Here is a 24,702-nt window from a genome sequence, read left to right on the forward strand (position 1 = left end):
AGGGTTGTCTGCTCAGTTGTAGGAGTTTCCTGTACTGCTAAGGTTAAATCAGCAAGGGAGGTGGGCTGTGTAGCCTTAAACCAGAGCTTTCCAACTAGTGCGTCTCACAGCTGCCACAGTGGGTTACAGGGTTGAAAGAAACAGGGTCCTCAGCCCTCAGAGTTGCCAGGCAGGGCCTGGGGCCACACAAGTCTCAGGGAAGATCGCCTCCTTGGCAAGCAGTATCATTAGTACCCCTAAGTGTGCCATGGAAATGTTTCCTGTATACTGTGACCTGGAAAGTGGGAGCATTGAACACAGTGCTTGCTCTAGCCAAGCCTCTTCTCACCTTTGAAAATGGGACTGGTAGACCAGGTGCAGTGGTGCACGCCTGTAATCCCAGCACTGTGGGAGGCTGAGGTGGGTGGATCACCTGAGGTCAGGAGTTCGCAACCAGCTTAACATGGTGAGACCCCGTCTCTACTAAATACAAAAAAATGAACTGGGCGTGGTGGCGCGTGCCTGTTATCCAAGCTACTTAGGAGGCTGAGGCAGGAGAATAGCTTGTACCTGGGAGGCGGAGGTTGCAGTGAGCTGAGATCGTGCTATTGCACTCCAGCCTGGGCAACGAGCAAAATTCCGTCTCCAAAAAAAAAAGAAAAAGAGAATGGGACTGGTAAATCCTGTTCTGTGGGATGCCATGGGAGGGAGAGAGGATAACGGATTGAGGAAGACATCCATATCCCCTTATGGAAAATACCTCTTTGGTTTTGGGGAACCACTCATTTCTAGGGAATTTGGTTAGGGCTGACTCATTTCCTGGCTTCAGGGGCTACCCTGGGCCCAGATTTCCAGGGCCCAGATTACCAGTGAAGAGTCAATCCCTGGATTTTTATTGAAACCATTGGAGAAGAGCCCTTTCAAATAAATCTGCCAAGTATCCTAGCTCTGCAACTCACTGTGTAGTTTTTGGGCATTTCCTTCCTCTTTCTCATTCTGTTTACCTGTTGGTAAAATGGAATGGTGACCAACAAGTGACCTGTGGTTTCCTCATGGATCTGCCACTTGTCTGAGGGAGTCAGGTAGAGTGCATTTGTCTGTTCCCTGTCCAATAAAAGGCTACACATGCTGCAGTTTGTGCTTTATTTTTAGGCTCAATTCAGCTAGAGGCACACAACAAAGCAGAAGACAGGAGGAGGCCTGGACCCAAGTGAAGTGCAGGTGGGGTGTGAATCCTAGGCGTCTGGCTTCTCAGGCATAGGTGGTGACATACTGGGGCCCCATGTTCCCGAAGTAGGAACGTTCCCACTCACTCATAAGCTCAAAGTGAACAGGACGATGGCAGAAATTGCAGGCAGCCACAGGCACATCCTGGAGGGGCAGCCCCACCTCAGTCCAAGCCAGCAGCAGCTTCTCTGAAGGTGGTAGGGGGAGGGGAAGGAAAAAATGGGTTAGACTAGATCTTCCAAATCTGTCACAGTACAGATGCACCAAGATATTGATCCCCCTCAACCCTTCAAGATACCTCAGGGCCAGAAGTAGCCTTCTGTTTGCTTCTGTGTGTGCTGTGAATATTACCATTTGTATCTGGATGCTGGGATATATATTATAAAAGATTGGGAAGCTCTCCTTTGACACAATTTGAAGCCATACTGTCCTGGCCTGGACCACTCCCTAAGTATAGGATGTGCTGTGGCCCAAGAATGACTGTCTGCTTGGGAACTCCAAGCCCTATGAGGACAATGATAATGACAGTAACCATACTGTGTCATTGGTGCTATGACCAGGAAACCTGGGGTAGGGAGTCCACCTGGGGGTGTGAAAACCCAGAGAAGGGAACCTGACCTAGCTGGAGGAAGTACCCCAGGTACGTTCCAGGGCTCTGTTCTTGGCCTTTTCTGTGTTCATGCCCTTGTTGATCTTGTCTAGTCACATGACTTTAAAGACCATCTATATGCTGATGGTTCAGAAATTTTAATCTCCAGCTCACGCCTCTCTACTGGTTTCCAATCTTGTATATCCAATGGCTTTTCTCCATCTCCACCTCAATGTCTAGTATGCGTTTCTAACTTATGAGTACAACTGAGCTACTCATGTCCCTACCCTCCACCAAGCTATTCTACTTTTAGCTTTTCCCATCTCAGTGGATGGCAATTCCAGTTGCTCAGTCCAAAAATTTCACAGCTATCCTTTATTTTTCTCTTTCTTTCTTACCCTATATCCCATCTATCAGCAAAGACCCTTGGCTCTACCTTCAAAATCTGACTACTTCTTATTGCCTTCATTATGATCAAGTCTGAGCCACCATCATCTCTCACCTGGGATATTACTGTAGCCCACTCTTGGGTCTCCCTGCTTCCACCCTTGCTCCCTTTTAGTGTATTCTCTACATAGAAGTTGGAGCAATTTTGTTAAAACCCGAGTCAGATATATCAGTCCTGTGCTCAAATCCTTTCAAGGGCTCTCAGAGTAAAAGCCAAAATCCTTCTGATGGCCTACCATACCCTATACAGTCTGGTCCCACATTGCCTCTATGTACTCAATTCTTCTGCCTCCCACTTGCCTATACCATTCCACCCACACCCATCTTCTTACTGCTCCTCAAATATAAAAGGAATACTCCTGTGTCTTCCCTGCCTTAGGATGTTCCCTCTGCCTGGGATGCCATTCCCTTAGATATCTGCCTCACTAACTCCACCTCCTTCAAATTTTTGCTCAAGTTTCACCTTAGTGTCTTCTACCCTTGCCACTCTAATACTACAACCCTTCTCTGAACTCGCCCCTGGCCCCTTATCCCATTCTCCTTATCCTGCTTTATTTTTTCCCATAGCACTTAGAACTAATGTGCTACTTAATTTGCTTCTTTTTGGTAATTTTTTTTTTACTATCCCCTTCCACTAGAATGTAAGCTCCAGAGGGTAGGAATTTTGTGTCTGATTTGTTTGCTACTGCATCCCCAGTGCCTAGAACAGTATCTAGTACGCAGTTGGTACTCAATAAATATTTGTTGAAAGAATGCCTAAGTTAAGTCTACAAGATGAAGGAAAGTAAGCCAGAGGAAAGTGTGAGGGAGGGCATTCCAATCAAAAGAGAGCAGCATGAGCAAAGTCCCAGAGGTAAGAGAGCAGAAAAAAATGAGGGAACGACAAGTCCTTCAGTGTAGCTGAAAAAACAAAATGCGTGTGGGGAGGAGGTGAGGGCATAGAGATCACCACGTGGAAGGCATTGAATGCTATGCTGAAGAGCTTCAACTCTGTTCTATATGTCAATGGTTTCCAAATTTTGGACTATACATCCCTATCAGTACAAATGTTTCAGCATGTACCTCCAATCTCTGTATATTTGTTTATATATTATATACATGTATAACTGTCAGTCTGTATATTAAAGATCAGTATCAGTAATGCTTGATTTCCTATTTTTAAGATAAAAAATCATAAAATTCTAATACATTTTCTGCTCCTTCACCCTGTAATCATTTTGCATACCTCACCTTGGAGGCCACTGCTTTAGAGTCTAGAGGGAAACATGAAGGGGTTTAAGCAAGGGGGCAATATAGTCAGAATTTTAGAAAAATCCCTCTAGTGGTCATCATCGAGAAAGGATTTGAGAGGAGCAAGAGAGAAGCAGAGGAATTAGGAAAAAATCATGTTGACATGGATTAAAGAAGTGGCAGGGGAGAAAAGCAAATAGGTTTGAGAGAGATTATAGATAACTTTGCAGGATTTCAGGATGGATTGGCTGTGGAACTTAGGGACTGGTGGAGTCATCGTGGATGCCTCTCATATTCTTACAAAAGCCTAGCCTAAGTGGACATTCAGAGAACCAAGAATACTGAGAGCTCTATAATTGAAGCCCAGAGCAATAGAGAATAGTGAACAAAAGGCCCAGGAGTCTGGGTCATCAGCTCAGAGAGATGGTAGACCTAGCAGTTATGACCATGGAGGTAGAGACAGACCTCCCAGTTGCAACTTAGAAGCTGTGTGACCTTGGATCAGCGACTATATATTTTTGTGCCTCAATTTCCACATGTGCAAAATGGAAATGATAAGAGGATCTCTAACTCTTGAGGTTGTTGTGGGGATTAGATGAGTTAATACGTGTAAAGTGTTTAGAACAGTGCTTGGCACATGTAAGTACTTACTGTTAGCCAGCATTATTTAATGCTTTTGAATGAATGAATGGCGCCTACCTAGCTTGTCTTCCTTGAATTCTCATACTGCCCATGCTTCAGACAAACAGAAGGATGTTGTCAATACATACCCCCTGCTTTCCTATCTCTAGGTCATTGCTCATGGAATTCCCTTATTCTGGAATATTCTTACAACATATTCACATGTACTTCAACATGCATCATAAAAACTTCCTTACTCACAAAGCCTCTCCAATTTCATCCTTCCCACCCTCTCTCGCCATAATGTGTCCACTCCCTGTAGCTCCCAGAATACTGGAGCTCATCATACTGGACCAGTACCATCTATATCTGGCTCCTCTGCCAGACCATCAACTGCCTACATGTCTTTCATCCAACAGGCCTGGGATGAGCACCTGTTCAATGTCAGGCCCTGCATTAAAAACTACCCAGGCCGGGCATGGTGGCTCACACCTGTAATCCCAGCACTTTGGGAGGCCTAGGCAGGTGGATTACAAGGTCAGGAGTTCAAGACCAGCCTGGCCAACATGGTGAAACCCCATCTCTACTAAAAATACAAAAATTAGTTGGGCATGGTGGCACGTGCCTGTAATCCCAGCTACTTGGGAGGCTGAGGCAGGAGAATTGCTTGAGCCAGGACCCAGGAGGCAGAGGTAGCAGTGAGCCAAGATCGTGCCACTGCACTCCGGCCTGGGCTACAGAGCCAGACTCTGTCTCAAAAAAACAAACAAACAAAAAAACCAAAACTAGCCAACAGAAATCCAGCAAACATTAGGTGAATTGACTAAACTGGCATTTTCAGGGTAAATCTCAAACTACTCAGCTCTACAAGCCTCTCAATCCAGTCTCTATCTCATGTTGTCTTTGTAGATTCATAGATTGATACTCCCCTGCCCCACTCCATTCCTATGACCCTACATTCCAATACCACCTGCTTATTGTTCTTGATATATCCCTGGCTGCTTCTCATTCTCCTCACCTTTCTTCATGCTCTTCGCTCTGGTAGGAATACTTCTTCCATGCTCTCTTTCTTTTAACACCACTCACTTTGCAAGACTCAGCTCAGGTGTCACCTCTACTAGGAAGCGGGTCTTAGATCCCTCAGGCTGAGTCAGGCCCCTCCTCTCTGCTCCAACAACTCTATCATGCACTGCCTTGTGGAGCTTTGATCATCCTTTAATGTCATTGTTTGTGTCCACTGTGGTATCCCCAACCAAACTGGAGCCCTACAAGTGTAGGGGCTGCTTCTCATTTATTTGTGACCCTAGTATAGGTGCTGGCACACATTAGATGTTCCAGAAATATTTTATAAACTGAATGGTCTCTGTCCTCTCAGCTTCTCTTTCAGATCCTGGGGCTGAGGGGAGGGAGGTCCTGTAGGCACCCATGTTAAGAACTTACCCACAAAATCTTCCATCATCTGAGGGCTGTGGTGGGGGGAGGGTGCCAGGCGCAGGAGTTCTTCACCCCGGGGGACAGTTGGGTAGTTGATGGCCTGCACATAGATGCCATGCTTGGAGAGCAGGAGATCACAGAGCTTGCTGTTGAGTGCTGCATTGCCCACCTGGACTCAGGAGAAAGGCCTATCAGTACCTGCCACTCTGGTTCCACCATCACTAGCTCCATTAAGCAGGTGGAGGGAACTAGATGAGGGAACATCACTGAATTTTGGGATAGATTTGTTTTTCATTAGGGGCTTAGTGGCAGCTCCAGAATTTCTATCAAGGAGGAGCTCAGAGCTAGCAATTTGGTTTGAAAAGGATGGAGCAGAAGTGGTACCAGGAGCCCTGTTTGGGAGCTGTTTGCAGAGCAAGCACACTGATTTTACTTAGCTAATATCTTAGTTTGGGATGGTTCTGGGTGAGAAGATACCCCCCACCAAGCCAATTCTGGGGTGCTGTCACTAAATTAATTCATAAAATGACTGTTTAAAGGAAATACTAGGTTAGTCTAAAGAGCAGTGACTATTTCTCATCCACAAAATTGTCACAAATAACTGTCCTTTCCCTGCCCTGGCTTACTGACTCACACAAATACGTGTTATTTAAGAAAGAAGTAGCAGTTCATTTTTAAAAGCAGTAAATGCTCATATTGAGGATCCAAAGTAGCAGCTAATCCTATGGCTTTTGATTTTATTTTTCTGCCCTCAATTCTCAATAAAAAGTACGTTTTACACCATGACCATAAACGCACACATACACATACGTGTATATGTGCAAATACACAAAACGCATACAAATTTTTCACAAATTGATACCCTTAGTATGTGTGATGTACTCCAACATTTTCTATTTCTTTTCTTTTTTTTTAATGCTAATGATAACCCACTAAGCTGATTTTGTGACCCATTAATTGTCTTGATCCAGTTTGAAAAACTCTGAATTATAGGCTGTGAGCACTCGCTATTATTAGGGTTAGGATAATCTAATAAGCATGAGGTAATGGCTGATGCAAGGAAAAGACTGGTTAATCCAGAATGGCTGATAATTTTTCAAAAAGGGAAACAAAGCTGGCAATAAGGGGAATGGTTAGCAGGAAAGCAAATAATTGAAGACAGCAACAGATGTAGGTTTGTTGGGAGTGTTTCCCAGAAGAAATAGGTGGAGAGGGCAATGGGCATGGTGGGGCTCTCACCCGGATGGGGATGATGTGGCTGGGGCAGGGGATGACAGGAAGGCCCCTGTCCATGAGTAGCTGGCGCATGTGCTTGACATTGCGCTGGTGGGCTCGCCTCAGGGCTTGGCCCTCCTCTCCCTTGAGCAGCCGCACAGATTCTAGAGCTCCAGAGAGCACCATGGGGGGCAGAGAAGTGGTAAAGATGAAGCCTGCAGCATAGGAGCGCACCATGTCCACCAAGTCACGGGTGCTGGCAATGTAGCCGCCCACACAGCCAAAGGCCTTGCCTGGAGACAGGAAGAAGATATACACAGATCCCATAATCAGTCCCAGAGGAACAGGATCATGTGCCAGATAACACAAGGGGATACACCAGAAGTTGGGGCTCCAGGCTGTCTTCCCAGGCCTCTGCTCATCTGTCCATGACGAGGCAGTCAGAGCTGATAATTCTGCTGCTTTGAGATAGGACTTTCAAGTCTTGCCATATGCAATGACTAGATAGGCAGGAGCTGGGTGGGGACATTTAGCTGGATAGGGTCAGGAGTGGAGCTAAGATGAAGCTTGGGGCTAGGATTGGGGAGGGGTTTAGAAACACAGCTCTTCACATACTCAAGTTGAATCTAACTATTTGGTCTAGTTCAGGTCTTTTCAAAAAACTACCAGACTTTCTCATCAACTCTGCAGTGGGATGCAAGTGGAGAGAGGGAGTCCAGGATGGCAGCAGCCTGGGGCTGTGAATTCTGTCCAAACAACCCCTATAGCTTTGGGGAGGAGGGAGAAAAGAATTTTGTAGGGGCGTCCTCTCTGGAGGGTATATAAGAAGGCCCAAAGCATTCACTTACCAAGAGTTCCAGAGATGATGTCAATCTTATGCATAATTCCATCACGCTCCCCAATCCCAGCGCCCCGAGACCCATACAGTCCTACAGCATGGACCTCATCCACGAAGGTCAGAGCCCCATACTGGTGGGACACATCACACAATTCCTCGAGGGGACAGATGGCACCTGAGCAAAGCCAAGGGATAGAGGTAGGACATCATAACCCTTCCCCAGCTCCATCTCCAGTGTGGAATTTCCCATCCATGCCTACTTTGGGTTGGAAAAAGGTGTTGTAGAGAAGGAGGATGTGCGCCTTCATTTAGAACTATTACAAACCTCTGTGTACGGATCGATTGCCTGTATCTCATCCCTGCCTTCTCTCTCTCTCTCTCTCTCTCTCTGTGTGTGTGTGTGTGTGTGTGTGTGTACGTGTGTGTGGGCATGTGTGTGTGTTCCCCAGCCTGGGATCAAGGCTTGACTCTTTGTCTTTCTATTTTTACTTCATTCTGACAATGTCTATTTTCCTGTTTCTGCTGTGTTCAGCCTAGCATCATTTCAATGGGAGAGATTCGGCCTAAGGATCAACAGTTTGGGCAGAGTTTGCACCCCAAAAATAGGTAAATAAAGAACTATTTATTTGCAAATGTAATGAGGTAGAATGGTACCAACATAGTTTCCACTAGAGAAATAATGAATTTGAATAGTCTCAGTGGTAGAAATATACAAAAGGGATAGGATAGTTTTACTTTATTGCTAGTGTTAGAAATGTGGGAGTGGGCATAATAGTAAGTTCCTTACATATATTAACTCATTTAATTTGCATACCTATTTAATTATTATCACTTACATTTTGTAAATAAGCAACTGAGAACTGAGACACAGAGCAATTAAGAAGCTTGCCCAAGCTAGTAAATGGTCATGCTAGGATTTGAACATGGATAGTCTGGTTTTAGAGCCTGTGTGTATAATCATTACATGCCACTTAAGATACCTAAATCAGGGAATACTATGGACTCTTTTGTTTCAGTTGGAAAAGAGACAAACTGAAATGAGTTGAGGACCTCTTCCCTCAAATAAATCCATAAGAGGATGCCTAAAACACATGATTTCTACACAACAGGGCCAGCAACAGAAAGCTCTGGACATTGTTTCAATTGAGCAAAGAAAGGAGGTAGGAGTGTGAAGATCATTTATTTCTACTAAAGCATAATAACTAGAATGGTTTCTATCATCTCTAATTCTTACAACCAGATATTTTACCTTTGGGAAAATTGAGGCTTAGACAGTTAAAGAGTTACCCATGGTCATAGCCAGTAACTGTCAAAGGTGGGATTTGAACCCAGGTCTCTCTGACTTGAAACCCTGTTTTGACCCCAATGCTTCATACTGGACCTTGAAAAAAATCCTAGGCAATGGTTTTTGAAATTTGCTTCATAAAAACCAAACACTGGGATTATTGATTTACATATCATTTCTAACCAGAGAAGTGTTACTCGACAAATTGGAATTATATGTGTTAGGGTGCAGATACTCACTTTAGCACCAACTTGCTGAGCCACTCAAGATAAATTGTATGCCAACTCTGAACTTTAGTTTCTTTACCTATAAGATGAATGTAATAGCTGCCTCCATTCTTTGGCATTTACTAGCTGTGTGACTTTGGACAAATTACTCTTATGTCTCAGTTTCCTCATGTAAAAAATCAAAATAATAATAACACCTATCTCATAGAATTGTTCAGAAAATTAAGTGAATTAATACATGTAAAATACAAATACTTTTGCTTGGCACATAATAAACACTATAAATATTAGCTGTTATAATGTTATCATCGTCATCATCATCATGATCATCATGGTTTTCATGAGACCAACACTAGTAAACATACACTCACTCATATACATACCATCCATGGAGTGGACAGTCTCAAAGGCCACAATTTTGGGTATCTTAGGGTTGGACTTCTCTAGAAGTTTCTTTAGGTGGTCAGGGTCATTGTGCCTAAAGACAAACTTGGCTGCTCCACTGTTACGGATACCTTGGATCATGGAAGCATGGTTGCCTGCGTCTGAGTAAATCTCGCACCCTGAGGAAGCAGATGCATAATCCTTAAGCTTTTGTCCCAGTACTCCCACTTCAACCTTCAGGTTTGACCTGGCAAAGAAAAGGGCCAACCCTTTCTTCCCTTTGAAGACCTTGCTCTGCTTCTTCCTTCTCTGGGAACCTTTGTGACACTTCTTTCTCCCTTGGAAGGACTTCACTGTTCCCAAATTCTGACCCCTACATCCTTCCCTCCAGTCATTTGTAACCCTGGTCTAGCCTCTGTCTGCCTTGGGGTGGAAGAACATTTAATTTCCCAAGAAGCTTCAGAGTTTTTTGAGGACAGGACCTATTTTCCTTCTCCCCGATATATAAGATCAAGACTTGGAAAAGGGATTACCCCAGGGAATGCTTGTTGACTTGGACTGATGCTAGATTGTTCCTAGTCTAGATGAAATTCCATCCGTTCCAGGTAGCATCCATCTGCTTGTGGTTACAGGGATGGATATTTACCAGGCTTTTACTGTTGGAGTCATAAGCTCATGGCGTGTCAGAGCTGGCAGGGCTGTTAGTGATAATGGGATTCATCCCCTTTACTAGACAAGTGAGAAAGCTAAGGTCCAGAAATATTTGAAGAATGCAGGGCTTTTTACTGGGCATTCCTGGTGGGGCAAGTGGGCTTGTGAAATTGGTAGAGGGAGTTGATTCCTGGACCTCCCCAACCCCTGCCACCAACTGCACTGCCATCAAGGAACTGTGGCCTTTTTATAAGATTAAGGGATAACTTCCACCTGAGAAAATGAGTTATGGCTTTCTGGAAACATGGCTTGAAAGGCAAGCAGACTGGGAGTTGCATGGGAGCAAAAACATCTTATTATCTCTCTGTCTCTGGTGTCCAGTATAAGAGTAAGCACATAGTAGATGCTAAGTAAACATTTATTAAATGAATGGATAAATAAACTGATGACTGATTTATAAGTAAGTGAATGAGTATATGAATGAATGTATTACTGAATGAAATAGTGAGAGGAGGGGTGCAAAAATGTGAGACCGAAGAGATACATAGAAGCCAGATTAATGAGAACTTTAGAAGCTGTGATAAGAAATTTGGATTTGGTCCTGGGGAAATGGGGGTCCACCAAAGGGTTTTGACCAGGGCTGGAGGTGGGGTGACAAAGATAGTTTTGAGTTAAAAAAAATTCTGACTACTGTAAAGAATAGATTATCAGAGGACAAAGGTAAAATTTTCTTTAAAAAATGATGTTGGATCAGGCTAGGATGCTGGCAGTAGAGATGGAAAGAAGTTTAATTCTAATGGTTGAGGAGGGGATGGACTAAAAACCGCTTAAAGATGTTGAGTTTAGTTGGGGCTTATGGGTGGACTCAAAAAAAGCTTCTGAGAAGTGGTGGTAATATTTTTGCTGTGCTGAAGAATCAGCAGGAGGTGAGGAAGTAGATAGTAAGAGTGGAGACTTCTCTCAAGCAGTTTGCCTGTTATAGGGAGGAAAGAGGGCAGTAGCTAGAGAGTGATGAGGGGTTGAGGCAATTTTTTTTTATAAGATACAAGAGACTTGAAAACATGTTTAAAGAGGGAGAGGCTGAAGATACAGGAGAGGAGGAGAGAGCCAATAGGTCAAGATTCCTAAGGTGGTAGAGGGGAATGGGGCACAGAGCAACAGTGGAAGGATTAGTCACAAGAAAAAGGATACTTCTTCCACTATGACAGAAGAGAAGGAGTGAGGAGAGGACATTTGAAGATGCTTAAGAGTTTGTAGGTGCTTTGTGGCTGGGAGTCAAGGACATTGCTGTCTGGTATCTTCTATTTTGAATGTAGTAGAACGTGAAGTCGTCTGCTGAGGGAGATGGGGAGGAGGGGGTGCGGGAAGGCTGAGGATAATGGTGGTTTGGCAAAACTGTCCCATAAACTTCGAGAACTGACCAGGGAAATGGGATTGCCAGAGACCATGGAGAACCCAGTAGAGGTTAAGACTGTGAATTTTTAGTGACTCCTGTCTGAGCAACTGTATGAGTGCAGAATTGATATAGTGAAGATGGAGAGTCGTATTCATTCTGGATTGGGCCTTGGCGGAAGGACAACAAGGCGTATGAGGTGAGGACATTATAGACTAGAGAGTAGGAGACTGGCAATATGGGAACCAGTGTACAAGTGAAGGGATTGGCTTTAGGCAGAAGGAGAGATATGCCTTCCATTGTAAAAGGGAAGAATGAGGCAAGGCTAGATTAACAATTAGATAAGTTTGTAGGTTTGGTGGCAATAAATAAGGATTCTCTGTCTGGGGCTTCTGTTTTTATTGTGAAGTAAGATGTGAGGTTGTTTGCTAAGTGTGAATGAGAAGGTATTCAGAGGTTTTAGAAGAGGAGAAAAAGTTTGAAATGGAGAAAAAGCTCCCCGGTAATGGTCCTCTCTACGTGCAGAAGGAGAGAAAGCAGAGAGATATAATTATCCAGTGTTGAGGATATGCAAGGTGGATAAGAAGGAAGAACAATGGGAGTGAGGGAACTCCAAATACAGGGAAGGAGTGATGGAACCAGTGAAACTGGATGTTGTATTGCAGGATACCAGCCCTGAACAAAGCTCAAGCCTCAGGCTTACCTGGCAGGATCTTGGCCAAGGTGAAGAGAGTAGAGTCATTGGCCACAAAGCAGGAGGAGAAGAGCAGGGCTGAGTCCTTCTGGTGCAGCTCGGCCAGCTCTTGCTCAAGCTCCACGTGAAACTTACTGGTGCCTGAGATGTTGCGGGTGCCACCAGCTCCAGCACCATGACGCTGCAGGGTCTCCCTGGCAAGGAGAAAACAGGAGAAAAGGAGAAAAAAAAAACTCTCGTCAGGCATCGAGGAACCGGGTAGGTTTCCCTTCCTTGATGGGAGTCAATGTTGAGTTAGTGATCCTATATAAACTGTGTCCTATGAGACAAAGTAGAGGGAAGGATGGGGAGGATAGGGAGACATGTGCCTTCCTTCTAGGACTGGAGGTACTCAGGGAGAGAGGGAGAAGCTAGGTTGAGCTTGAGTAGTTTGGAAGACCTAGAGGAAGTCACACTCCATCTCTGGCAATACTAATTCTGCAGCTAGATTAAAAACTCAGGCAGAGTGGGCCTTGCTTGGTCTCCCATCCTTTCCCTCCATAGCATTGGACACCGAAGAGTTTGGGAAACATGGTGTGTTGACTTATTTCATATTCAAGGAATAGATATGGTGGAGGAACTTGGACAAAAGAAGTGGTGGTAGAACCCAGGTTTCCACTGCCAGCTCTGCCTTATTTTTTCCATGTGTGGCTTTTCATCTCCTCTGGCCACTGCTGATGCCTGAGAGCCTACTACTCACTGTGTGGCTTGCAAGACCTGAGGGTGTCGGCTCATGCCCAGGTAATCATTACTACACCAGACGGACACATCCTTTGAGGCCACAGATGACTCAGAGAAATGTTGGGCAAAGGGATATGCATCAGCCCAGCGGTTCACAGTCTTGAACACACGGTAGGTGTGATCCTGTTTCTTCTCCATGATCTTGTCCCTGAAAAACTGGTCATAACTGAAGACATAATTTCCTGCAGGAGCAGATATGAGGATGAAAAGAATTCATTTTAAGTCTCTCCCTGGCTAGTCTGTATTTTACCCATGTTGCTGATTTTGAGTTCTCCAACTCTTTTTCCACATATTCATTTATTTGCTCAGTCATTGACTTATGGACCACATTAACTCTCTACTACTTCATTCAGCCATCCTTTTGCTTACTCATTCACTCATTCACTCAGTAGTTCATTCACACATTCATTTAGACTTTCTTATGGCCTCCTCTCTCTTCCCGGGTTGGTGTGGCAGCCTCCTTACTAGAATCACTACTTTCAGTCTCACTGGAAGGAGTATCAACAGATCTTGTTTCTAGCAATCTCTTTGCCGCTTCCTAGCTGTGTGGCCTTGAACAAGTCATGAATCTTCTTTCTTACTTTAAATTTCTTTATTTGTAGAATGAGGCTAATAATACTTTCCTTGGAGAGTTGTGAGCATCTGACAGCCAACAACATGTAATATATTCAAACTAATAAATGGCACATGGTAATAGTAGTATTATTACTGCTATAGTATTAGTAGTCATAATAATACTAATAAAGATAGCTAATATTCAATTATATTATTATAGCTAACATTTAATGAATTCCTAATACATGTAAGTTCTTTCCTAGGAACTTTATAAATATTTAATTTATTCCACACAACAATGCTCCATGGACAGTTCTATTAGTATCTCCATTTTACAGATGAGGGAACTGGGGCATTAAGTGTTAGGCAACTTGACCAGGGTCATGCAGCAAGTAAGTGTTCATCAAGTAAGTAACTCAGAGCCCACTTCTTTAACCATTACCACTACAAAATGGGGTAACTTTATTCCTAGGATAAATTGAAATAACGTTTGCCAAAGGGCTTGTTAAACTCTAGAACTCTTTACATGAGACAGAAATCATGTTGCAGACAGCAATTTATATGGCTGCTGGAGGTGCAAATTGGTAACATCCTTGCTGCAGAGATGTTTGGAAATATATATCAAAAGTTTTTAAAATGTACATACTGACATATCTAGAGAAATATTTGCAGCATACTTAACAGATACATGATTGATACTCAGAATTTATTATATAATCTCTGAAAAATTAACATGAAAAATTTAAACCCAGTAGAAAAATGGGCATAGAATATGGACAGACAATTCAATAAATGTAGAAAAAGATTCTTAATCAGGAAAAATAAAACTTAGAAAACAAAATTTCACCTATCAATTGATAAAGATTTAAAGTTTGATAATATCAAGGGCTGGTAAGGGTATGAGACTATGGATACCCTCCTTGATAACTGGTACAGCCATATTGGAGGGCTAATTGACAATATTTATTAATATCAAAAATGTACACATCCTTACATCCCAAGAATTTCCACCACTGAGTGTCTATCCTGGAGAAACACTTGCCTGTGTACACAAGGAGATACATTCAAGGATGTTTGTTGCACCACTGTTTGTAATAGAAAAAATTGGAAGCAACCAAACAGAGGAGTAGCCAAATAATCTCTATTATATTTATACTACAAAATATTTTGAAGCATTGAAAAATAAGGTAGATACATATGTGTTAAAGTGGAAGCATCTCCACAGTATATTGTTGAGTGAAAAAAAGGCACAGAGTAAAATATATAGCAAGATATTATTAGGTAAAAATAAAAATTGAAAAAAGTAATACTATACATTTTCTTTGAGTACGTTTGTATGTATGTAAAACCAACCTAAAATTTAAACTGAGAGAATACAAAAAATTGGAAACAACAACTTAAATTATAGATGCTTGATTAACTGAATGATATTGAATCCATACTATACCCATGACATATTTTTAAATGAACAAAACAGCATAACAAACTCCAGGTAAAATAAGATCACACTTCTAACAAAAGTGTGGGTGGGGTGAAGAGAGCAGAGAGAGAGAGAGAGCGTGTGTTTGTGTGTGTGTGTGTGTGTGTGTAGCCATAGAAAAATATCTGGGAGAAAATATAACAAAAACTTAATGGTGGAACTCTGCATGACTTAAATTTCCCTCCTTATACTTTCCTGTATATGTTGAAAAACATTTTACCATGAATCATATTCCTTTTACATTAGAAAATAATGTAAATGTCATTATGAAAAGGAATATAAACACATATAAGAATGGGGAAAAGGTGCTCTATGAAGGGTGAAAGTTTTTGAGGGAAGCATGGAGAAGAAATAATGGGAGTAAGCCTAATATTTAATGAAGCCTCATTAGAAACACTTCCATAAGTGTAATTTTACTTTCTTTTCATGGTAACCTATTGAGGTAGGTATTAAATGCCACCGAAGGAAAGTGTCTTACTTGCCAAAACACCTAGATCCAGCAAGTGCCAGCTTTAAATTTTAAACTCAAATTTCCTTTGGTTCCAAGGCCCTTCTGTACTGTTTCCCCTACTATGACAGAGGCCCTTTCAGAATGCCTTCCCTATTATGATCCCCTTTTTTTCCACCTCAGCAAACTCACCAGGCATATTGTTCTGAATCAGGTGTGTGACCGTCCCAGAGATCTGCTCCTGCTCCTGGGGACTGGAAAATGGCTTCTTTAGGCTGGCTGAGACCAGGGAGCTAGGCAGATCTGAGATGGAATGTGAGATTCATTGGCCATGAAGGGAATGGGGGAAAAAGAAAGCATGTGTTGTCGTCTTTAAGCTCAATGCAACATATGAAAATTCCAGTTTATAAGGTAAGGGCAGCTTCTACAGCAAGAAGAAATCTTCTCCAAGGTGAGCTTCTATTTATCCCCCTGAATGGAGACTATTACATTGTTAGGAAACCTCCTATAAGGTGAATCATACTTCTCTCCACTAGGATTTTCCCTTGGGTCAGGTAACTGGGGCAACCACCCTGGGTCCTGCATTTAGAAAGTAGGTGCGTGATAATGTACCTTACTCTTCTTTTCTAAACATCGTTAAATTTCAATTTTGAAGTTTTTGTCCTTAATGATATCCCAAAGGGTCCTATGAAAGATGTCAACAGTGTGGCCATATCTCAAGGGTGATTATCTTGGGTGGTCTGCACTAATAAAGTTGACCTGGGGATCTGCACCCTGGTTAAAGGAGGTACCTACTCCCAGCTCTTTCTCTTTCATGCAAATCCATATTCTCATAGGGTGGTCTTGCTGAAATGTGGGACCCCAGCCTGTTGGGATCAATTTAGCCACCTGAAAAAGAGGAGTCAAAATTCTAGAGGGCTCATCTTAGAATAATGACTAAAAGTTTCAGGAGCCCGTACATGTGTGTTTGTCAGGAATGGTGTGCTTCAGCATACAGCCTAAACTGTTGCCTAACATGGATCCCCTGGAAAGACTGGACTTCTCATCATGGGATGTGTACTGGCTGCTTTTGTATTAGCCTTGCTCAGGACTGTAATGTAGTGGGTTCAAGCATTAGGAGTAAAGGTTGCATAAGGTGGAACTTGACTCCAACCTGTCTTGAAAGCCTTCACATCCTCCTGGACTTCTGGGGCTGCCTTCTGCACAATCTTGCTCTTCCCATCCTGGAGTTCCGACAGCATGAAGGGACAGTGGCCCTTGGCCCAAGATGGAGAATCTATGCAAAGGTAAGAGAGTAATTTGGGGTGCATTTCTAGTCATAAGTTCAGCTCAACAATAATTACTGAGATCTAATGTACCCCTAAAGCCCTATCTCAGGCTATTGTAGAGACACAGAGATAGATGAGTCTGGTCCCTGTGCTAGGGGAGCTCCTAAGCTGGTGGGAATGGCATACACTGAAGACACATTGTGAACAGTGCTGGGATAGGAGAAGTACATGGGCTACAGAAGCCCAGAAGAGGGAGGGGAAATGAGCCAGAATTGGAATTAGACAGTTTGGAGGTCTAAGCAGGCTTTGCAGAGGAGATGATGGCCAAGCTTAGTGTCAAATGAGAAGTATGAGATTCTCCAGTACAGGGTCTAGGAGAGGGTAATCTGACAGGAGCAAAGGCACAAACTCTTGACAGAATAGTTGATTTAGGCAATTTTAAGTAGTTTCAGCCTGTCTGGAGTATAGTGTGTGAGGCACATGACAGTGAGACTTTTTCTTTTCTTTTCTTTTCTTTGACAGATTCTCACTCTGTCGCCCAGGCTGGAGTGCAGTGGCGTGATCTTGGCTCACTGCAACCTCCACCTCCTGGGTTCAAGCAATTCTCTGCCTCGGCCTCCCAAGCAGCTGCGATTACAGGCGCCCACCACCATGCCCGGCTATTTTTTTTTATTTTTAGTAGATGCGGGATTTCATCATCTTGGCCAGGGTGGTCTTGAACTCCTGACCTCGTGATCCACTTGCCTCGGCCTCTCAAAGTGCTGGGATTACAGGCATGAGCCACTGCACCTGGCCAAGAATGAGACTCTTTCTAGAGAACTTGGCAGAAGACAGATCCTGGGTATATTTTGGGGCCAGTTCATGCTATCTTGACACTTTTCACATGAACCGTCCTAATTATTAGGCAAAGATGTCCAGTATGACTTGGAACTTTTACCCCAGGACCCTAACATTCTCCCCTTTTGCTAGCAGCCTCTTCTTACCTCCTCCAGCCTTTGTTGCCTTAAGGTGGATTTGAGAACAGTTTGGTCCTTGGGTAGCCAGGATGGGACAGCGTCCAGTACCAAACAGGAACTGGTGAGTCTTAACCACCTTGCCTAGGAGGCTTGTGGGGCCCCGGGCAAGCACTGGGCAGCGCTGTAGCAGCATGGCTGCAGTCACCATCTTGAGCCCGAAGTCCTGTAGAAGACATGGAAGAGATGAGATTCCATCATGAGGGCCTGGCAAAAAGCCAAGCCTTTGATCCTCGTCTTCAGCTTCCCACCCAAAACTTGCTGCCTCTGAGATGCTCTTATTGCCCTTCCAGGGAAAGAACTTCTTTCCCAATGTTAACATGTACCAATAAAACATCAGAGAGGAAGAAATAGGAAACTGACTACTGGGCAAAGGGGTGAAGGAAAGAGTTCTAACTGGAGGTCAGAAAGCCTGGATTCTGACTCACATTCTGGCACTGACTGCCTCTGTGATGTGTTTTTGTGTGGCAGGATGAGAACTGCCAAACCACTAACCCTTTGATCAATATTTAAGGCCAAGAATCTTTCTAAGAATGTTGGTCTTAGCCAAGTGAAGATTCAGCGTGCTAATGCAAACATATGTCATTGAGCAGAGCTCCTGAGGCTTGGCCCAGGGTGTTTCCTAAGCAGGATCAGCCAGAGAGGGAGAAGGAGCTTGAGGTCACATGTATCAGTTTAAGGAAATCAAGGGAATAGGAAGGAAGGGTAGGCCCTAGGTCCTACAGAATGTGTGCCACCAGCCTGATATTATGCTGTCTTTGAATTTGCTCCTGTCTCTTGGATAAGCACAGATATAGGAAGAGGTGAAAGCAAGTCCCAGTGGGGCTGGAAAACAAGGGACAAAGACATAGTCTATGGGTTAGTGAAACAGGCAGAGGCCAAGACAGAGAAGAGAAAGGGGGCAAAGAGATCAGAAAAAGAGAAAGCAAATGACACATAGGCACTCAATAAATATTTGTTGGATTTTGGGGTAAATTGATGAATGAACAGAGTCTGAAATTGAGGAAGGAGAAGGGACTAGGAGAAAGGCCAGAAGAAAAGAAAATTTAGGAAAGATAAAAGGAGGAAGGTAGAGACAGAACAAAGATGTGGTGGTGGTGGTAGAGTTAAAAGAACAGAAATTGAGGGAGAAAAAGAGATCAAAGGTAGAGGGAAAGGGAGCAGGGTAGAGATGAAAACAGATTGAGTTGAGAGAAAGAGAAAATGAAAAAAGAAAAAGGGGGTGGGGATAGTGCACACAGGGATAAAGGCAGAGACAGACAGACCAAGGGACACGAAAGGGACATGAGGAGCGATCAACGAGTCTAGAGGATTATACAAAGATTCACAAAAGTGAGAGCAGGAGTGGAGAGGATCCAGCAGGGGTAGAGGGTCAGTCAGACACAAAGATAAAAAAATGCTGCCAGAAATTGCAAAAGGCTAAGTGAGTTTAGGGAAGAGAATCATGGCCCTAATTGAGGGAGATGAGAGAGAGACCAAGGGACAGAGAGAAGAGAGTAGAGAAAATGACAAGATCAAAGGATAGAGACAGAGAGGTGACTAAAGTAGGGGGATGAGAGTTAAGAGGGGTGAGAGCTGAGAGACACCAAGAGAAAGACAGCTAGAGAGAGCAAGAAGGAGAGACAGATGTAAAGAAAAAGGGCAAATTGGAAAGACAGAGTCAAAAAGTGAGACAAGATAAGGGACAGTACAATGGGAGAGACATGGGAGAATGTGAGAAGACTAAAGCCCTGACACTGTGAAGAAAGTTACTGAGTAGAATCTACTAGCACCCTCAGCCTTATGTTCTGAGGGACAGGTCAGCTCATGGCCCTGCCCTCATATGGCAACCTCCTTCATCTCCCTCCCTTCCTGATCTCATAGAACAAGCACCCTCCCCCTACCTCACAAAACAACCTCTTTTTCTTGTTCCATTCCAGAGCAACCTCTCCCCCTCTCATGGGCTGTCACAGCAGCCTGGGTTGGTATGTGGGGCCAAGGCATGTGGGCCCTGAAATTGGAAAAGACAGAAGGGTTGTTGGAGGGACTACATGAAACAATCCAAGTTAAGCCTTTAGGGTGGTGTTTGGCACATAGTAAATCTTCAATAAATATTAGCTTTTCTTATTAAAATTCCAGCTCTCCAATTTCACTGTTGGATGTTCTTGTACAAATCACTTCCCCTCTCTGGATCTTGGCCTTCATCAGCTGTCAAACATGAGGTAATTATGGCCACTTCACGTGGTAGGTAAGGAATTGGATCCAGTGCCTACCTCATATCTGGAGATATGTGTTTCCCTTCCCCTGCCTGCTTGTGAAAGCTAAAGCACTTGGGGCTGAGCCTGCAGACCACAGATAAAGTTGCCAGAGTTTATCGCCATTGGGGTCTGACCACTCCCCAAGCTGAGACCAGGGCGTGGGAGAGAAGAGGCACCCCTTCCTGGAATCACGTCTGAGCATCTGGCTAGAGCTGGCCCTGGCTGTTGGTGGTAAGAAGTGGATGGCCCAGAAGTGCAGGTAAGGCAGATGACAAGGCTCCAGGCTCCTGTAAACTCCCCCAACATCAATACTGGCAACAATAATGCCAACAACATTGGGGTATGTAGTGGGAAGGAAAGCCCCCAATATTGGAGGCAAAGTCCAGTCCTGCCTTGGAATGGTGGAGAAGACCTACCTCCTGTATATAAAAACAGAAGAAATTAAACACACATCATTACTAGGGGGCTTTTGGCCATGATATTCTCAGGGTCCTGGGAAAATATAGACCACTTCTTGGAATTTGTTGAATTCTCAAGTTCTTTCAAGCTCCTGTTCTCATTTCTCTTGTTCTGTTACTCCTTTCCTGAAATTTGCTCTGCCTCACTCTGCCTGGCCGTCATTATACCCATGACCTTGTAGTCTAGTTACCATGGGCTCTGTTTCTATTTCATCTCATTACCTACCAAGAGACTAGAGTGAATAAAATTGAATCAAGGAAGCATTTTAGTCAATTTAGGGTATAAAGAGCATAGGCTCTAGAGCCAAACTACTTGGGTTTGAATCCTGGCTCCACCACTCACTAGCTTTGGGACCTTAGAAAAGTCACTTCCCTGCTGTACATCTTATATCTGGAAAATGTTGGTAATAACAAGGACAATCTGCATCACAGGAATGTTGTGAAGATTCAGTAAGATAATCCATATAAAGCATTTAGCAGAGTACCTATCCCAGAGTAAACAGTAAAAAAGTGTTAGCTATTATATTTAATGGATAGACTTTATTATTTTTATTTTCTCCATTTCCCATGTAGAAAAAATGAAGGTACAGCCAAGGGAAGTCATATGAATATACCAGGCTGGGTTTGGGAAGCTAGAGAATTGATTCTTGTCCCAATACTGTTACAATTTATAGTGTGAACTTGGGCTCTGTAATTCCCCTCTCTTGGCTTCGGTTTCTCCACTGACATTGGACTAGATAATTTCATAGATTCCGCCTAGTTCTGATAGTCAAACACTTACAGAGCCCTGTGTGCCAGGCCGTGTTCTTATGTCAACCCTGTGATGATAGGGAAACTGAATCCCAAAAAGATTAAGTAACCTGTCTAGATCAGAAAGCTAGTACATAGGAGAAGCAGGATTTGAACCTAGGCAATCTGTTTCCAGAGATTCCTAACTTAACCACTATGGATCTGTGATTCAACTATTACTACCTTTTTTTCTTGACTGAGGGCCTGACTCTAGACATTTATCTCCTCTGCTGCACTAACATAGGCCTCTTTCCAGGTCATATGCCATTTGTCACCAATGCCTTACCAAAGGAACAGATCTGTAACTACAGTGGAATTTCAGGTACTGTTGAATATTCATTTACTCTACCATTTAATAACTTATGCACCTAATGTGTGGTAATGCTTGCCAGGCATCTTCTTAAAACAATACTTTTAACCAAAGAGATGATGGTGAAATTTCAGACCAAGTAACAGATCATACTGAAAGGTTTTCCCTATGACTTTAAAATCCTCTCTCGTGTCAGCACCCTATCTGTACTCCCAGAGGTCAAAAGGGCCAACTGCAACTCTACCCCAGCAGAGAGCCAGAAAACACTCATTGCAGCATTCATTGTCCCCCACCCCCCACCCCTTTTGTGGCCTGCTTTGCAAAAGTCAATTAGGTCTGGAAGGGAAGTGGTAATTTCTCTTCAGGAGTTGGAAACATCAGGCCTTACTTCTCTTCCTAGTACCGCTTTCCCACCATGGAAGAATCATACAGAACTTTAGATAACTGTAATCAGAGAATCAGAAATTCTTAGAAACAGGAAAATTTAGAAGATGACAAAATCAAAACTAGAAAGGGTGGTGGAAATTAACAGGCCAAGCCGTTTTTTCAGAGGGTGAATGACTTGCCTAGGGTCTCACAGTGAATTAGGATGAGAATAGAAATCTGTTTACTTTCTGTATAGTGACACTACATTCCTCTTCCACTTTCTTCACTTATTTCTGCTAATTATTCATCTCTCAATTCCCCAAATCTCTCCTTACCCAATTCATCATTCCCATCACCCCCACATCCTCTTAGTTTCCCTCCCTAGCTCTTCCCCCCACCCCTAGGCACCCCATGGGCTCTGACCCACTGAGCTCTGCTGTCAGTCCAGCAGGTAGAGGGAGTCAAAGGGAGAGAGGAATGGGGAATTGCAGAAAGAAATATTAAGGCATCGTTCTTGATAGAGAGGAAGAGAGAGACAGAAACACAGAGACGGAGAGATACAAAGCCGAGGAAAGAGACAAAAAGGGGGAGAGAAAGAAATTTAGAGAAAAAGATAGTTAGAATTCAGAGGAGGGAAAAATAAGAGAAAGCAAGAGTGTCAGAGAATGATGAAATGAAATGAATGATCTTGAAAACTAACAAAAGAAAGTAACGAAGGGAAAAAGAGAAGAAAGCTGAAAATGAGGAAAGACAGAAAGAGACATGGGAGGTAAAAAGAAAATGAAAATGAGACAGATTCTAAGAAACAAAGGAAAAAGTCAGATCTACTCAGACCAGAGAGTCAGTGTGTACAGCCCTGAGAGACCAGCTGGCAGACCAGAGAGAGGGTGCCAGGCTGAAAGCAGCTCTTACCTGTTGCCCTGCACTGAGGACGAACGAACGACGGGTGGGTACTGTGGGTTAGGACCTGACATTTATCCCTTCTCCTCTGACTCAGCCCCACCCACCCTGCCTTCTGCTGGCCTGGCCCTGCAAGTCCCTTCCTTGCTAGAGATAAAACCCAAAGTAGCACCTCCCTCTAGTGTACTCCCTCCCCCAGCTCTGGCTCTTCCCTATTTTCTTCTCTCTATAGGACAGTGTCTCTACAGTGTCTCTATAGGACATATAGCCCAAATTAGCTCATTTGGGCTTTGGAATCAGACCATCCACATAGAGCTGGGGTACCTTGAACAAACCACCTCTCTGACTATAGATCTCCTCAACTATAAAAGGAGGGCAATAAAACCCAGAAGTGACTGTAGCACAAGTTGGGAGGGCTCTGGAGTCAGACCTAGAATACGGTGTTGTGCTTATGAGTTCTAACAGTCAGCTTCCACAGACTAGATCCCCGGTTGTTGTAACAATTTGGTAATACGTGAATTAATTACATGAATTAATTTAGCCACGTAAGGACCTTAAAAGATAGGTACTATCATCCCTGTGTTACAGATGAAGAAACTGAGGCTCAGAGAGGTGAGGTAACTTGCTGATAATTACCCAACTAGAAAGTACAGAGCCCGCCTATGAACCTAGGCAATCTAGTTACAGAACCCACACTCTTCTCTTCCTCTCATAATATACTATTAAAAATGTGAAGTTCTCTGTCTTATCTTTTCTATTACCTTCTCTTCCCTTTTTCATTTTCTTTCCCTTTTGTCACTCTTTTTCCCCTTCCCTTATCAATCCTAAGGCATCAGGACCATGTTATAACCAGACAATTTCATCTTTAGAGCAGATTGTCATCATTAATATTATATTTACATAAATAAGACCATAGTCTACATATTGATCTGCAATTTCTTTTTTTTTCATTCAACCATATGCCAATATACCATGGAGGTTACAAAATCTGAATGCACTATAATTTATTTAAACACTCCCTTATTGATATAAATTTAGGTTATTCCCAAGGATTTTCCCCCCTCCATTATGATTAATGTTGCAATAAACATCTTTTGGCATTTGTGAGAGCATTTTTTTAGAGGGTGGCATCCTAAAATATAAGCATTCCTGGATCTAAAGGTAATAGACATTTAAAAATTGTGATACTGCCAATTTGCCCTATACATGTGTTATACACCCTTCCCCACCCAGTGGTGTATAAGAGTAAATGTGTATCTATTTTCTCACAAACTCATCAATACCATTTGTTATTTTCAATTTTTAAAATATTTGTTAATCTTATAGGCACTAAAAATGGTATATCAGTGTTGCTTTGATTTGCTTTTCTTTCATTATTAATGAGATTGGTGTCTTTTCATATGTTTCTTTATCATTTGTCTATTTCTCTTCTGAATGGTCTACTTTTTGCCCACTTTGGGGGTGGGTTGGCAGTAAAATATAGTGGACTAAAAGCATGCACTCTGGAGTCAGACTCACCCAAGTCACCAAGTCACCAAAACACCTTAGCTATTTGGTTCACTTATCTCCAGATCTCTCATATATAAAATGGGACAGTCATAGAACCTACCCTATTGGATTATTGTGAGGATGAGATGAGAAGAACTTTGAATAATATCAATATTAACTCCTTTTCTGTGATATTTGCTGCTTCATCTGGATTAATTTATTAATTCAACAAATGTTTATTGAGTGCCTATAGCATGTCAGGTGTGGTGCTAGGTACTGGAGATGCAGTGGCATGTAAATTGGAGAGTATGGTTATAGCATGGTGTACTTAACCATTTTTAAAACTAAAGATTAACTCCAGTTCTTCTAGAAGGTATTTCAAATGCAGCTGCAATA

General features: G+C 43.1%; 2 protein-coding genes across 4 annotated transcripts in view; one reads left to right on the top strand and one right to left on the bottom strand.

Annotated features, from left to right (window-relative positions):
• Positions 1-1,108: 1,108 nt before the first annotated feature.
• Positions 1,109-22,872, bottom strand: ALAS2 (5'-aminolevulinate synthase 2). 3 transcript variants are annotated; one of them, XM_055267652.2, is made up of 11 exons: positions 22,831-22,872; positions 17,729-17,924; positions 16,631-16,753; positions 15,670-15,780; positions 12,954-13,176; positions 12,224-12,408; positions 9,476-9,655; positions 7,591-7,755; positions 6,767-7,035; positions 5,534-5,696; positions 1,109-1,394 (listed from the first exon to the last, which is right to left on the bottom strand). In XM_055267652.2, the coding sequence occupies exons 2-11, from the start codon at positions 17,907-17,909 to the stop codon at positions 1,231-1,233; spliced, it is 1,764 nt and encodes a 587-aa protein (XP_055123627.1). In that variant the 5' UTR covers positions 17,910-17,924; positions 22,831-22,872; the 3' UTR covers positions 1,109-1,230. The 3 variants fall into 3 exon arrangements, with proteins under 3 accessions (XP_055123627.1, XP_055123629.1, XP_055123628.1); XM_055267654.2 differs by lacking the exon at positions 15,670-15,780; XM_055267653.2 differs by lacking the exons at positions 15,670-15,780; positions 22,831-22,872 and adding an exon at positions 19,642-19,748.
• Positions 17,882-24,702, top strand: part of PAGE2B (PAGE family member 2B) — a 65,751-nt gene continuing 58,930 nt past the window's right edge. Inside the window, exon 1 of the mRNA XM_063634829.1 lies at positions 17,882-21,564. Within this exon, the coding sequence (XP_063490899.1) occupies positions 21,504-21,564 (61 nt within the window). The 5' untranslated portion in view covers positions 17,882-21,503. The remainder of the gene's footprint in view (positions 21,565-24,702) is intronic.

Source organism: Symphalangus syndactylus, chromosome X (genome assembly GCF_028878055.3).
Source record: "Symphalangus syndactylus isolate Jambi chromosome X, NHGRI_mSymSyn1-v2.1_pri, whole genome shotgun sequence".
Lineage (NCBI taxonomy): Eukaryota > Metazoa > Chordata > Mammalia > Primates > Hylobatidae > Symphalangus > Symphalangus syndactylus.

Excerpts from the sequence above, each read along its gene's own strand:
- ALAS2 (XM_055267652.2), bottom strand. The coding sequence starts at position 17,909 with ATGGTGACTGCAGCCATGCTGCTACAGCGCTGCCCAGTGCTTGCCCGG. Across the intron at positions 7,036-7,590 it reads CATCATCTCTGGAACTCTTG|GCAAGGCCTTTGGCTGTGTG; the intron begins GTAAGTGAATGC and ends TCCTGTCTCCAG. Across the intron at positions 5,697-6,766 it reads GCCACATCATCCCCATCCGG|GTGGGCAATGCAGCACTCAA; the intron begins GTGAGAGCCCCA and ends TCCTGAGTCCAG.